Here is a 14322-nt window from a genome sequence, read left to right as displayed (position 1 = left end):
CCCGTCATTCATTTGCTTCTCCCATTATGTGCAGTTGCTTGCAGTGTGGCCTCAGTGGTCAGAGATGGTGATCATGTGTGTGAGTCCCCTCAGGGGGCCCGCAGCCCTTCTGTGGGGACATGTGTAGCATGCATGTGTCCCCGGGCTATTGCAGCCTTTATTATTTTCCATGCTGGTTTACCTTCCCCTTCCTTCTCCTTCCCTGCCGTTGCTCCTTTCCCTTTGCCCCTTCCTTTCCCTCTCTTGGTGTTCTTCTTTGTTATCCCAGCTATTCTCATGACTTGATTTGTCTTGTGGTTTCAGTTGGTTGCTTTTCCTCCTCCTTTTTGGCTTTTCTATTTTGGGTTTCCTCAGGGTTTGGCCTCCATATCTAAATTTGAAATCTGTAGTGTGAGCCAAATGGGGAACTCCCTCCCTAGTGTCTTTGGCCTGAGTTCCTCTCCCCTTCCTCTCCCTTTACCCCCATTCCCCTCCCTTCCTGCCATAGCCCTTTCGAATCCTTGCTAGGTGACCAGCTCGGTAGCCAGTCCGTGTGGTGGAGCTGTTATGTACTCATTTGGCTGTGCTAGTACCTGCACTATGAACGGCATCAGAACTCCTGGCAATGACTGTCCTGCCACGTGGCCGCCACTATGGCTGGATGGCGCCCACAAAGCGAGCCCCTGTTCGGAGTGGGTGGTACCAGGGTGGACAAAGTTCTGTCTCAGTTCCTGTTTCGCCTTTCCAGTCTTACCCTCATTGGTTACCCCCTGGGAGGAGGGCCAAACCTGGTGGCTTGGGGAAAAACTCTATCCACAATTCCTGGTCTGTATCAGGACTGATGGCGTGACTTCTGCCACCACCAAACCTCTTTTCTTTGTCGAACATATTGAGGGCAAGTTTGGTGAAGTTGAGTCATTAAGCAGGATAAGATAAGATCTGGTTCTCTCCTTCTAAAGACAACTTCTGCCATCAGTCGGTCTCCCTCTGTGCCTGGAACTGTTAAGGAAATGTCCCCTTGACTATCACTCCTCACAAGTCACTCAATATGACACAGGGTATAATTTTCTATACGGACTTTCTCCTCCAGTTCACTTAGGACTAATCTGGAATAACATGGCATTCATTTTGTCTGGCCTGTCCAGAGAGGCCCTAAGGGCCACCATGTAGGCACTGGCACTTTCATCCTGGCATTTGAGGGAGATACCCTGCCTGAGAAGGTGAAGGTACAGATGTGACATGAAACTATACATTCCACTTCCCATGCATTGCTTCCGCTGCCTCAAGTTCGGCCATATGTCCTTGTGATGTGATGCCACTCCCTTCTGTGGTGACTTTGGCTGCCCTCTTCATGTGGGGAGCCCCTGCATCCCAGCGCCTAACTGGTTAAACTGCTCTGGTCTGTATTCTCCCTACTCACCAGAGTGTCCGTTGTACATGAAGGAAAAAATAATTCAGGAAATAAAGATCTTTGACCATCTCAGCTGCTTTGAAGCCCAGAAGCAGTTTGACAGACTTCATCCTGTAAATCTCTCCTCTACTTTGCCTCAGTTATGTCTTCCCCTCCTCAGCCATCTCGCTTATCTCCATCCTGCTCATCATCCCTTTCCTCACCCATGGCAGTTCTTGGCCCTTCCCCTCCAGGAACCGCTCCTCCTCCTCGGCCAGGGAAGACATCTTCTTCTCTGGCTCTTGATAGGGATGGGCTCCCTCTTGGAACACCCCTCCTTGGTGTTCTCAGGCTAGGAAGATTGCACAGTCAGGTCAGATGAGAGATCCGTGCTCTGAGGGCCACAAAGCCACTCGCTCTCTGTCCGATCCCTTACTGATAACACCTCCTCCCTTCCTCTAAGGGAGAAGAAGAAGCAGCCGCAAGTCAAAGGACAAGGCTTCTCCAGCTTCTGGGGGGGGGGGGTCACCCCCTCCTCCTTATCCTGAATCAGACCCAGTTTTTATGGATGTCAGTCACCCTGATCACGGACTGAATGATATGGCCTCCCCTCTGCTTCTTTATGTCTCACCTGGACTCTCACCACATGATAATCCAGTGTAACTGCAACAGATATTATTGTCAGCTACTGGAAATACAACGCCTTGTTTCCTCCTATACTGCATTCTGTCTTGCTCTTCAAGAAACACGCTTCCGTGATGACCACTCTCCAAAATTTCTTGGTTATCAGGCGTTCTTTTGGAACTGTGCTGGCCCCGGAGTAGTGTCGCGAGGAGTCTGCACTTTGGTTTGTACCAATGTCATTAGTGTCTGGTTCCCCCTTCATATCAACCTGGAAGCGATAATGTTGGTGGCCCTGCTAAAAGATTAGCAACAAAACCAAGTCTACAGAGTTTGTATGATAATGAAATTCTTATTCCACAACTTTTTGACTGGGCAGTTGAAACACTACATCTGAACACATTGAATTTTTAGCACAAGAAGAGTACAATGAAACTGGAAGATTCCTAGAAGAGTGCTTCTGTCAGTCTATTACCTGTTACCATCAAAGGGACACAGAGGTTACGTGCCTTTATACCAATAGTGTTAAGTACATCAAAAGTACACAACAGAATCTACTGTTGAAACAGTTGCAAAATCTCTTGAAAAACTGACTTTGAGAGATATTCATGGATATGTTAGTGCCATCTGCAATAAGAAATGGTGGTTAGCTTATATTTTAACAAAAGACGAAAGCCTTGATGAAGTTAGTCACCTTTTTTCACCCAATTGACGCATCACTGTCTTATGCTTATCCTGCAAAACTATATATTTGTGAATGGTGTTCTTTGTAAAGCAAAGCCAGTAACACCAACCGGAGAAATATATCAAATTTCTGGGGATGATACCGTAAAAACAAAGGAAGCAATTAAAAAGAAGTGAAATCTTAAAGCACATTCTGTTTTTATCGGGTTTCACAAGTAACAGTTCAAAGGCATGTGTCAGCAGTAAATTTGAATATGTACATAAACACATTAAGAAATAAATCAAGTATATTTCTGCTTAAATCTACAGATTTTACACAAATGTAATTTTTTAGTGAAATATGTATTTTTGAAATTTTACCCAAGTGTGAACCCATGACAGTCCCACTTTCATACTTGGGAAATTGTTTAAAAATAATGTGAAGTGCTGTATATAATTTAAAAAAAAAATTGGAGATGTCCTTTTTGATAAATTAAAAATTTTAATATGTATCAAAATTTGAAAAAAAAATCATCTCAAATCCAAATTGTGTTACATATTTTAGGATAGCTCATGAAAAATACTGCAAAATGACACATCTCACATCATTTTAGCTTTATTAGGAGAGTTTGCTACAGCAATTTGAAATTATGGCAGTGGGGCATTTTTTTGCAATTTTTTACAGCTTCACGTTACCATATTTTCAAAATAGCTGACATATTTTAATAAAAATTGAGCTTTTTTTAAAAATCTGTATGTAGGCTATCTCTGTGCCAATGGCACAATGGCAAAATGTGCATTGGAATGTTTAAAGCAAGTCATTCAATTTGATACTACTTTGAAATTTTATCATGACCTGACTGAATATCTGTGCAGCATTTTTCAAAGAGTGCTGCATTATAGACAACTACATCATCTGGAAAAATGTGGAAGTTATTATTGTGTTCCAGGTTGTTAATTTAAAACATTAACAGCAAGGCCACAACACACTTCCTTTGGACACATCTGATGTATCAGCTGAATTTTCCCCCTAACCTGAGTAAACAGGTTACAGCACTGTTCTTTAGTGGTCACAGGATGCCTTTTATAATCATTAACACATTACACACTTAATCATTTATAAGAGTTAATGATAGGGAAGCAAGTGTAGACAAAACTGTGAATGAGAAATTTCTGATGTTTGGTTTCTTCTCTTAGGTATGCCTGCTGTGCTTTGGCTATGGTCATTTTGTCTGACATTGAAAGTTTTTTCCGCCTGTGCATAATTATAATGTATATGCTTGTTTAATAGTGAATTAACTTATAAATGTATAATATTTATGATTTGTTTTGTTATTGAGGCATAGTCTAAATAAACTCATTATCCAAACAGATATTGTCAGATGCTGGGATGGCAGCAGCCAGAGCTATGTCGGGTGGAAATGTATCTTCTCTCGTCTGGAGCAATGCTGACTACTTGGCATTCCATACGGCTCGCAACTTGAGATTGCCTGAGAGGCAGCAGGGAGCTCTCGCTGTACTTGGAGTCCTTTTGAGGCATAGCCATTTGGAAAACTTGCCACAACTCAGGGACATGGTTGGACTGGTGAGGTTATGTTCATCTGCATGTGGGACTTCACTGCTTAGTATATAATCTTCTTAGATAATTTAAGCAGAATTAAATCATGGAAATGTCATTAAAATTGTTTTGTCATATATCACGACCAAGGATGAAGATTTTTAATGGACTAATTGATGAGCAGTTATAAAATTGTGTAGTATAAAGGCAGTTAGATTGGTTACAGAGCATTGTTCATTTATTAGTTATGTATCATAATCATGTAACTAGCTTTTCAGTTAATGTTTGATTTGTGCATACTGCTTATACTATGACAGTCACCATCCTTCATCTACTCTATTTGCTATATTAATAAGTTTTTTGACTCAGTTTGGCATCTTCATTCATTCCTCCTCTTTTTGATATTTTTTGTGTGCATGTCTGCATACATGCCTCTCTCTCTCTCTCTCTCTCTCTCTCTCTCTCTCTCTCTCTGTGTGTGTGTGTGTGTGTGTGTGTGTGTGTGTGTGTGTGTGTGTGTGTGTGGGTGGTGTTGGGGGGGGGGGGGGGTACTGCGGGGGAGCATGCTTCATTTTCAAGACATGTTATTCTAGTAGCTTGGCTTATAAACAGAAATTTACAAGTTATTTAATTTCATCTGTATCTTACTTCTGCTCAGCACTTTGTAGAAATTTTGCATCTGTAATGCTACTTTCAAGTCTTCCCCCCCACCCTCCGCCCCACCCCCACCCCCACCCCATCGTGTTTCCATATTCATACTGATTAATCTCCACAAAATAATGCTATGGAGTATGGCTTATTTGCAGTCTAAGATTTGTTCCATTCTTTCTCCAAGAAGTGCAGTCCAGTAAGATATGCAGAAGAATGTAGAAAATTGGAGTGTCATAGAGATGTCCAGCAGGTTGAAGCTGTCAGGTGGGTCATGGCTGACTATGTAGTTTTAAGAGGCAAAGATCTCAATTTGTTTCTGGTGCAACACGCAGTTTCATCTGTCAGGAAGCTTCACCTTGATTAGGTACATAGTGAAGTTCCTAGAATCCGTGGGCAATGAAATTTTCTGGAATCCAGAAAATTATTAAGCTTTTGCTGCTACAGATGTGCTAATCGCATTCCATGCTGAGCAGGCTTTTTTTGTGGATGTTCTGCTCACCAAATGCTGGTGCCTGTGCTGAGAGACAGCATTCTGGCCAATATGAAATATTTATCATCCAATTTTTCGAAAACTATTAAGTGAAAAAAATTGATTTTTGCACATCTTACAGTCTGATGTCTTCACTCAATAAAAAATTGAATTTAGTTTCATTATCCATCATACTTACTGCAGTGCATCAAATTAAGTAAAACATTGCGTGAAATTTTAGAGGTGAAAATACACTGCATAAACTTTGTGTGTGATTGCTTTAGCTCATACATTGCAGTGAATGAAATGTAGATATCAAAATTTTATTTAAATGTGAGAGTATAAAAATATTGCATTTTGTTCTCGAATGATTGGTTTTTATATCTAAAGGACAGTTGTGCATGATGTGCCCATTCATGTCCCTGTATATTGCAAATTGTGTGGCATAAAAATTGTATAATCTCATAAAAGATTCAAGATACTGAAATGAGGTCTTTTGCAAATGATAGCGTGCATTGAGGCACATCTGTTGTATGATAAGTTCTCGAAACTTATTTTTATTCACTGAGATAGGGAAGTAAATTTTCTACAGCAGTGAGAGGCACAGCTTAGGATGTATTCAGATGTCCTTAGCATTTTAGGAAAATCTGAGTGGTGCACATGTTCATGTCCACGACATCTGGGGAACAGCGTAGCAAGATGTATATACACTCTGCAGCAGTGAAAGGGTTAAGTCATTTCTGAGGTGAATTCAGGAAACACTGCTCCATTCAGAACAACCAAACACTATTGGAAGCGGCAACATGATAATCTTTTTATAAGTACTGTTTCTACCTTGTGCTGGCCTGTTACACTATATAGTGACACAACCACTTGGACAACTCCAATTCCAGGGACTGGGGAGGAGTAAGGGGTTTGGCTATCACTACACATTCATATAGCACCTAACTTTTGAGTACTAATTGTTGATAATCCACCACAAACACTTAAGTAAGAAAATATTGTCTGCCAAGGTTGTTTATAACATCATCTGTGGCTCGCTCTCTCATTCAGTGTATGTTGTTTGTGGATATTCTGCTTGCTCCTTCACCCTTACAAAAGTTATTTGTCAAGTACATCTTAGGATGAAAGCAAGTGGAGCGATTTGCAAGTAACACAAGTTTTAAATTTTTGGCAAAGAAATTTAGGTGGATAAATTTTAACCACTGTCCTTGTTTTTTATCTTAACATTAATCTAAATAAGGGACACAGTTACAGTTTATAGGCGTTATTTTAGTACTCACCTTTTGCCACACTGTGAGGTTTTGAAAATCTAAATATACTGAATATATCTAAAAACATAGATGATGTAACTTACCAAACAAAAGCGTTGGTATGTTGATAGAGACACTAACAAACACAAACACACACACAAAATTCAAGCTTTCGCAACCCATGGTTGCTTCATCAGGAAAGAGGGAACGAGAGGGAAAGACGAAAGGATGTGGGTTTTAAGGGAGAGGGTGAAGAGTCATTCCAATCCTGGGAGCGGAAACACTTACCTAAGGGGGAAAAAGGGACAAGTATACACTCGCACACACACACATACCCATCCCCACATATGCAGACACAAGCAGACATATGTAAATATAATGAATAATTGAAGTGAGTCGGTTACAGGTCATTGGGAGCTGTTTGGACGCATCTGCGCCAGTTCTGCCGGATTTTGTGCAGTCCCAGATTTTCTTTGGATGTACAGTTTATGGCCTAGCTAACTCATTGTATCCGAATATCATACTGATTAAACTGTTGACCTTGAAGGGAATAAGCCGGTATAACTGTATGAGAGACCACCCGAACACTCAGCCCCTGTATTGAGACTGGCAGCAACTCCTACTCATACACACTATGTGTATCCTGTTATTAGCCCCACAGTTGCTTGCATTTGGTACCATTGCTTGTCCTTCAGTAATATGGATCTCTTGAATCAATTTTGAGTTGTGGTGTAGTGGCACTAAGACAATGTCATAATACAGTATTTAACTGAGTGTGAAATTACTCTTTGTTGCAGTTGATAAAGACACCCAGAACCATTTTAAATGTATCATGGTACGGAAAGAAATGAACTCTAAATTGATTTTAAGCTGAAATCTTATAATATTTTTAACTGATCTCACCTTTACTGTAGTTTAAACTCGATCTAAGCAAGGTGCTCCCTTTACTGATATTTGATGTTCTCTGATGGTACACTCAAGTTTCACTTACTTAATGAGTTCAGTGTATTCAGAGCAGAATCACATGTGATCATGAAGGGAATGGGGCAGATCAAATATATTCATGAAAGGAAATTTCTCATCTGTTCAGTATGTTGTTCAAACTACTACGCACATGTCTCCAGCAGTTCAGAGCATCCATATACGTTCACGTGTGTGTGTGTGTGTGTGAGAGAGAGAGAGAGAGAGAGAGAGAGAGAGAGAGAGAGAGGAGGGAGGGGGAGGGAGGGGGAAAGTATTCAGTGAAGGAATAGATACACATAGGTGATAAGCAACATTTGGAGTCATTGGTATTATGGTCAGTAGCATATTCAGTCACTCGATTGTTCAGTTTGTAGTAAATGGATATGCCAGATTTAAATGACAGTACAGTCATATCACACACGACTTGGTTTTATATTTCAGATTTCTCAACTATACAGATCACAAACAAAACAAGTTTTCAACATTAATTAATTATTTTTGATGTTTTCAAGACATAAAATAAATTTTATCTGGTACAAACTGTTGGTATATGGACAGATACAGACAATTTCACAGAGTTTCACACTCAAGTTGCCACCTAATTGTAACTTATTTAGTCTCATAATCGAAAAAAGGTCTTCCACACAAATATGTTAATTGACATACTGTAGCTTTTTGCTACCTCACTATAGAGACTTGGAAAATCTGCCAGAGGAAAGCTATGTAGACATCCTGGACAGATTTAGTGTAAAAAGATTTGTCACTGAAACTGCAATTACCTTGCTCATCAATCGATTGCATCTGCATACGCACAGGGGAACCTTCAATTGAAACAGAGAATATCTCGAAAACAGATGTGACATTTACAGTGTCCTCAAAACCTTCATAAAACTATCAATGTAATTCTTGCAAGGCCACAATGAATTCTTTGAACCTCGCACTTTATATAATGCCAGTGAGCTTAGGGAACTGAATTTTCTTCGTGAGAATGTGACCCTTCTACAAAGTGATTTTCTTTTCAAATGCATCCCTATGAAATAAAAAAGAAGGTACCTTGCACTGTCTTAATGTGGGCAGTCAAGTCTACTTAAAATGCGAAGTCTGCAATAAATTCCTGGTGTTCTAATTTTTGTCCCTGCAAAACAGCTGTTCTGTTCATAAATTTAACAGTAGGGAGTTTTAAATCAGTAAATTGTTTGAGGCGTTACCCTTGACTCAGACAAAGTACTTTGCTGTAATATATGAAGTCTTCATACTTTTTGTTCGTTTCTGTTGAAAACTGTTGCATCTGTAAGTGAAATAATGGGTGCCACTTCAGAAAAAAAATTACTGTTCATACCACCAATTGCATCACGTGCTACACACCTGCAGATTTGGCACAAAGTGCATCTTGATGTACAGAACAGTCTATTGGTCATTGTATTTTTTTGTTCTTTCATTGTCATCTAAAAGTTTCAGTTCTTTCTGCATGGTTCTACAATGTCATTTCGTAGCACCAAGCAGTACTAGGTGCTTATGCGAACTGGGAATTCTCATCCATCTCTTCTGTCATTCCCATTCATTTTAAAGGATTGTGATGGTAGATCACTAGACTGTCTCTTTTTGTGCAAACAGCCACTGGACCTGTGAACATCCTTCATACCACGAACAAATAGTAAAGGGTAAACAGCGCTGACAATACAGTTCTTGTGATCTTAGTTGTGCCAACTGCAAAATGCCACACTGCAATGATAATGAAATGTTCCTCTGTTCTGAGTACTTCTGAGAAGGATTGAGCAAAGCTGAGTGACAGGCTGTGACTTGGCCCGTACGTGGCCTGTGCACATTGCATACGTGAAGTTTGGCATACTGTGGCTGGCCCTATCATAAGGTGTATGGCTGTGGGTACCTCTGGTAACACTATCATTTGCCCCCTTCCCTGTTCAGTTCTTGAATGGTGTGTGGGAAGAACAACTTTTTATAAAATTCTGAATGAACTTCAAGTTCTCTGCTTTTTTTTCTTCCATCATGGTCATTTCATGAGATATATGAGAGAAAGTAATATGTTGCCCAGCTCATCTTTGAATGTAAGCTCTTGGGATTTCAACGCTAACTTTTTCTGTGCTCACAATGCCCTGTTTGTATCAGCTGCTACTGAAGTTTAGCACCTCCATAACATTCTCATGCTTTAAACAATCCTGCGATGAAATGTGCCAACATGCCATGGACTGATGAACAATATTCAAGAATCGGTTGAACAAGAGTTACTTATGTCTAAGTTTCTTCCAAGGACTCTGAGGCTGGCAGCTGCTTTTCTTACAATTTTTTATGTGGTCATTCAACTTTAGGATGGTTACTCTTAGGTTTTCAGTGATTTTTCACCAGTAGCATAATTGAACAGTAGTTGATTTGTTTGCCTATTTACGTGCAATATGTTACATTTCTTTATGTCCATGGTCAACTGCTAGTTGCTGCACCATTCATCAGTCCTTTTCAAGTCATTCTGCATTTTACTAAAGTCTTCTGGTGTTGCAACATACCTGAGCTCACTGGATAAAAACTGAGTCCCCCAGTGCACATTCACAGATGAATCACTAAGCCTTCACAAATGGCATGTTGATCAAGTCATGTGCCAAACCATGCATGTGCTGCCTCTAAGTGAGTATAAGGAAGTAATGATCAGTGAAACATTTATGTTCCAAGTGAACAATGTACGTACATATGGGTAAAATGAATGATATGACAGAATGGCAAATAGGGGCAATCGTGTTCGGCCTTGAAGTTGCTGATTATGTAGGTGTTTTGTGGCAGACTGTCCAGTATATCTGCAAGCAGTGGTGTGACATGTGACAAAGAGGCACAACTTAAGAATTGTTGTTAGAAAAATATACTGACTGAGAGGGGCCAGAGATGTGTTTCACAGCTTGTGAATCAAAATTGCTTCCAGACCTGACAGTAATTGAGCACTCTTGATAGTGAGTGAATGCTCAGCCCAACCTGCTTCGGGAACTGTATGCAATGAACGTTTGGAGTCAGTCACTTTGTAAGTGGTCATTGCTCACATAGCCAAATAAAGCTGTGCATCGTCAGTGGGCTAGAAATCATAAAATGTGGATAGTAGCTGACTGGCGGAAAATAAAATGGTCTGACGAATCATATTTTTGCCTTTATTCAAATGATGCACATCATAAAGTGCATCAAAGGCCAGATGAAGCAATTCTATCCCGAATGTGTGCAAGTTCAGGTGCAAGCTGAAGGTGGGGCTTGATCTTTTGGGGTTGTTTCCTTATCAAGAATTGGGCCACTCACTGTAGTGACCTGTAACATGAGTCAGCATGTTTAAATAAATCTCAATTGGTTTGCAAAATAACCAGACTTGAGCCCTTTAGGAACAGTGGGTAAAACGCTGACATATTCCCTCAATTAGAACCCTTTAGGAACAGTGGGTAAAATGCTGACATCAATATACCCTCAATCTGATGGAATTGCAATCAAATCCATAGTGAATGGATTAGCCTGGATGTGACATACCTGCCCAAACTTGTGGATGCACTTCCTAATTGAATCCAGGTTATCAAGTCCAGGGGTGGAATTAAGTGGAATGAAATGACACTTGTAATGATTTCTCAAGGGGTGGCTAATGTTTTGTCCAGTGACTGTATATACAAAAGCCGTTCTAAGCCTTTTCAAAGGATGTGGTTGTATGTTTCAAGGCCTGGTTGATAAGGCCAGTGCGATTCGGTGATGTGGGCCTGTTAGTATCACAGGAAGAAAAGTCATGGAAAATCTCATCATGGAGGAGCTGGGCCAGCTATTGTTTGTCCATTACGTTTCTCGACATAACTCATGTTTTCATTGTAAATCCATTATCCACAGGTGCTCAATCTGTGTGTTAATAATTTTCTACATGGAGGAGGTGACAGGAGCAGGTGGAGATACTGTTGGTGATTGTTGTGCTTTAAATTAACAAATGATTTTAAACAGCCACCTGAGAAGTGGAGATCAACAACGGTATTTTAACTGATCGTTTTATACTGTGACAGTAGACCAGCAAATGGTTTACTGCTGGTAAGTCCTCTACCTTGTGACGAGATAAACATGGTAGGCATTATAAGGTTTTGTGAAACCTCATACCTCAGTTAATAGGTTGAAATCAAGGGACTTTGATAAGAAGGTATATTGTTTGTTTATAGATACCAGGGAAGCCTATGATAGCCTCAACATTGAAAATTTGTAGACAATATTGGAAGAATTGATCAAAGTGACTAGAATGTGTGTTGAAGTAGCTAAGTGTTAAGTGCGGTTTGAAGGAAAGGCATTTGGATGTTTTACAGTGAAAACAGGTGTAAAGCAGGGAGACTGCATCTCACTCATCATGTTTAACCTGGTATTGGAAAAAGTGTGAAAGAAAATGTTATTGATTAGCAGAGGTGCAAGAATATGATGTGAAATTCTTTGCCTTTGCCAACGATATTGTTCTTGCAGCAGTGGAGGAATATAAATTTAAAAGGATGACTAGAGTGTCAATGGGGATGCACAAAAAATGGGTTAAATGATCAACAAAGACAGAAAGAATGGTAGTAACAAGGGAGGATGAAAAAGAAGCAAAGGGAACACTGAAGATGGGAAGTTCATGGTTGAAGAAGACTAGGTCTCAGGGCAATTCTTCAGGATATAGATAGTTTGTTCAGTGTTGTGTACATAATTCCGTGTAGTCAGCGCGTACACAACTTTTCCACTAGAGCGCGCCCCGCTAAGCACAACAGCGCAGGCGCAGCGCTCGTCTGTCTTCGCACTACGAGATGGCGCTGTCTTAGAGACGGACCAAATTCTGCTTCCGCCGATCCGCGTATTAATATGTAACGCAGCCAATGAGATTGCTGCTAACATAGAACCTTTTCTCCTCGCGGATCACACTCGCGCAGTGATACCTGAATGTGCGAGCTATTATAACGAGTGCACAGACCTCCGATTGGTCAGTCTGCATTAGTTTGCATTTGTCTGTACCAGTCTATAGTCAAGTTTCAGTCTGCACGTAATAAGATTATCATATTCCTGTACATAGCCATGAAGAGAAATGTATAGACACTTTGTCAAGTATCAGAGATGTGAGAATAAGATTAACGTACCAAGACTAAAGGAACTTCAGATTGTCAATTGTAAACAGCATCCAGAATCAAGTTACGTAATATCTATGCTTTTTATTATTTTAATAAATGTGTGTGAAAATTAATCAAGTTCTGTTTAAAGTTGGTCACCGTCAATCTGCTGCTCTAAGCGTGCAAGTGGTATTTCTATCGTCTGACCTAACGGCAGAAGATAAACACGCCACGATAAGACCACGAGACATATTGCTGACACTCGCATAGAGCGACAAGTCAAATAATCTGGTGGTGTGTGTACCGAAAGTCTTACAGTACGCACACCACACTCAGCCTCAGACATTGTCATCTGTATGATAACAATCAATTTTCAGGAGTTCATTGTTTCACTAAAAGGTTCAAATGGCTCTGAGCACTATGGGACTTAACATTTATGGTCATCAGTCCCCTCACTAAAAGGCTCCTGCAAATTATTTTTGAGTGGGAATTGCAGAAGTGGAACAACACCTATTAGAGTTAGAACCTCCTTCTTTGTGAAGCTCCTTTCTCAGCTTTTTTCACTCAGCGAAGGGATATGGTTCATCAGAGCTCTGCAACAACATTTTCAGAAATTGACTTGCATATAAAACAAATTTGTCAGAATTAAATAAAGCTGCAGAACAGTATGTTCTGTGAAGTTAAAGTGTTCAGTAAACTGGGTGCTAATTTTGTCACACACGCCTTTTACAGCAACAGTTTTTGGAATTTCGTTTCCCTGTCTTTGTCTCTTTGCAGGATGCAACAGCTCTCTGCACATGGGAATCATGTGAGTGATGGTACCTCAGATATCCTATATGGCTCTTTTGAAATGTTCTACCCTGTGTTGTACAGCAAGAGGGTCAACTGCTCAACAGTGGAATTGTTGAAATATCAGTTATCTCATCTGTGATAACAGATACAATATGAGTGGCACCAATTTCTTTCCTTACTCAGTTGTGATAAACTTCCAGTATTCAGAAAAGTAAATAATTTTGAATATATTAAGAAGTGCCTTTACAAACAGTAGCCTTCGATAGGTGATCGCTAAGATCAACATCTGGCTCAGCGGTGAAATTTATAAGGTTGCAGAAAGTTCTGGTTCTGATGAATCACTGCATTCTCATATCCATGAAGTGAAAACTCAGAAACACTACAAAATAAGAGTGTGTGTAACAATTTTTGTGACTCCGATCATCATGTCTTTCAATTGACTGTGTGTAAGTACTGTCCAGTTGTTTACTATCATGTTATTGTAGAAGACTGTGGTCCAGCTGTGCAGCCATATGTGTGTTAGACCATCTGTGCTACTGTATTTTCTGTGATAAATGTCCAAGATTGTCAACATCTGTGAGTGCCAAAGCATTTTTCTTTTGCAAACATCAAACATAGAAAACAGTATAATTTCTTTGGGATATCACACCCAAATGTCCAGTCTACTTTCTGGTAAACATCAGATCTTACAATTCTTAAAATTTCCTTGCTTTTATTTTTACTTTTGTTCACTAACTTGATTGCTGGCATCAGTCTCCCTAGGTCCTTCATAAGGACCTTATCTTAAAATGACAGAGAAGAGAAATTAGTTTCCCTAAACCTCTGCACTGAATTATCACACATACTGACTTCACACTGCAGATACTGTATGCCGGAGAACTCATGTCTTCAAACTCACAACTGCA

General features: G+C 40.1%; 1 protein-coding gene across 2 annotated transcripts in view; it reads left to right on the top strand.

Annotated features, from left to right (window-relative positions):
* Nucleotides 1–14322, top strand: part of LOC126162706 (TELO2-interacting protein 1 homolog) — a 151801-nt gene that overhangs the window by 101362 nt on the left and 36117 nt on the right. For both annotated transcript variants that reach the window (XM_049919363.1, XM_049919364.1), the window contains exon 11: nt 4026–4238. In XM_049919363.1, coding sequence (XP_049775320.1) covers nt 4026–4238 — 213 coding nt within the window. The remainder of the gene's footprint in view (nt 1–4025; nt 4239–14322) is intronic.

This window comes from Schistocerca cancellata, chromosome 2 (assembly GCF_023864275.1).
Source record: "Schistocerca cancellata isolate TAMUIC-IGC-003103 chromosome 2, iqSchCanc2.1, whole genome shotgun sequence".
Classification (NCBI taxonomy): domain Eukaryota; kingdom Metazoa; phylum Arthropoda; class Insecta; order Orthoptera; family Acrididae; genus Schistocerca; species Schistocerca cancellata.
Note: the sequence above shows the minus strand (reverse complement) of the source record. Positions and strands in the feature narration are given on the sequence as shown.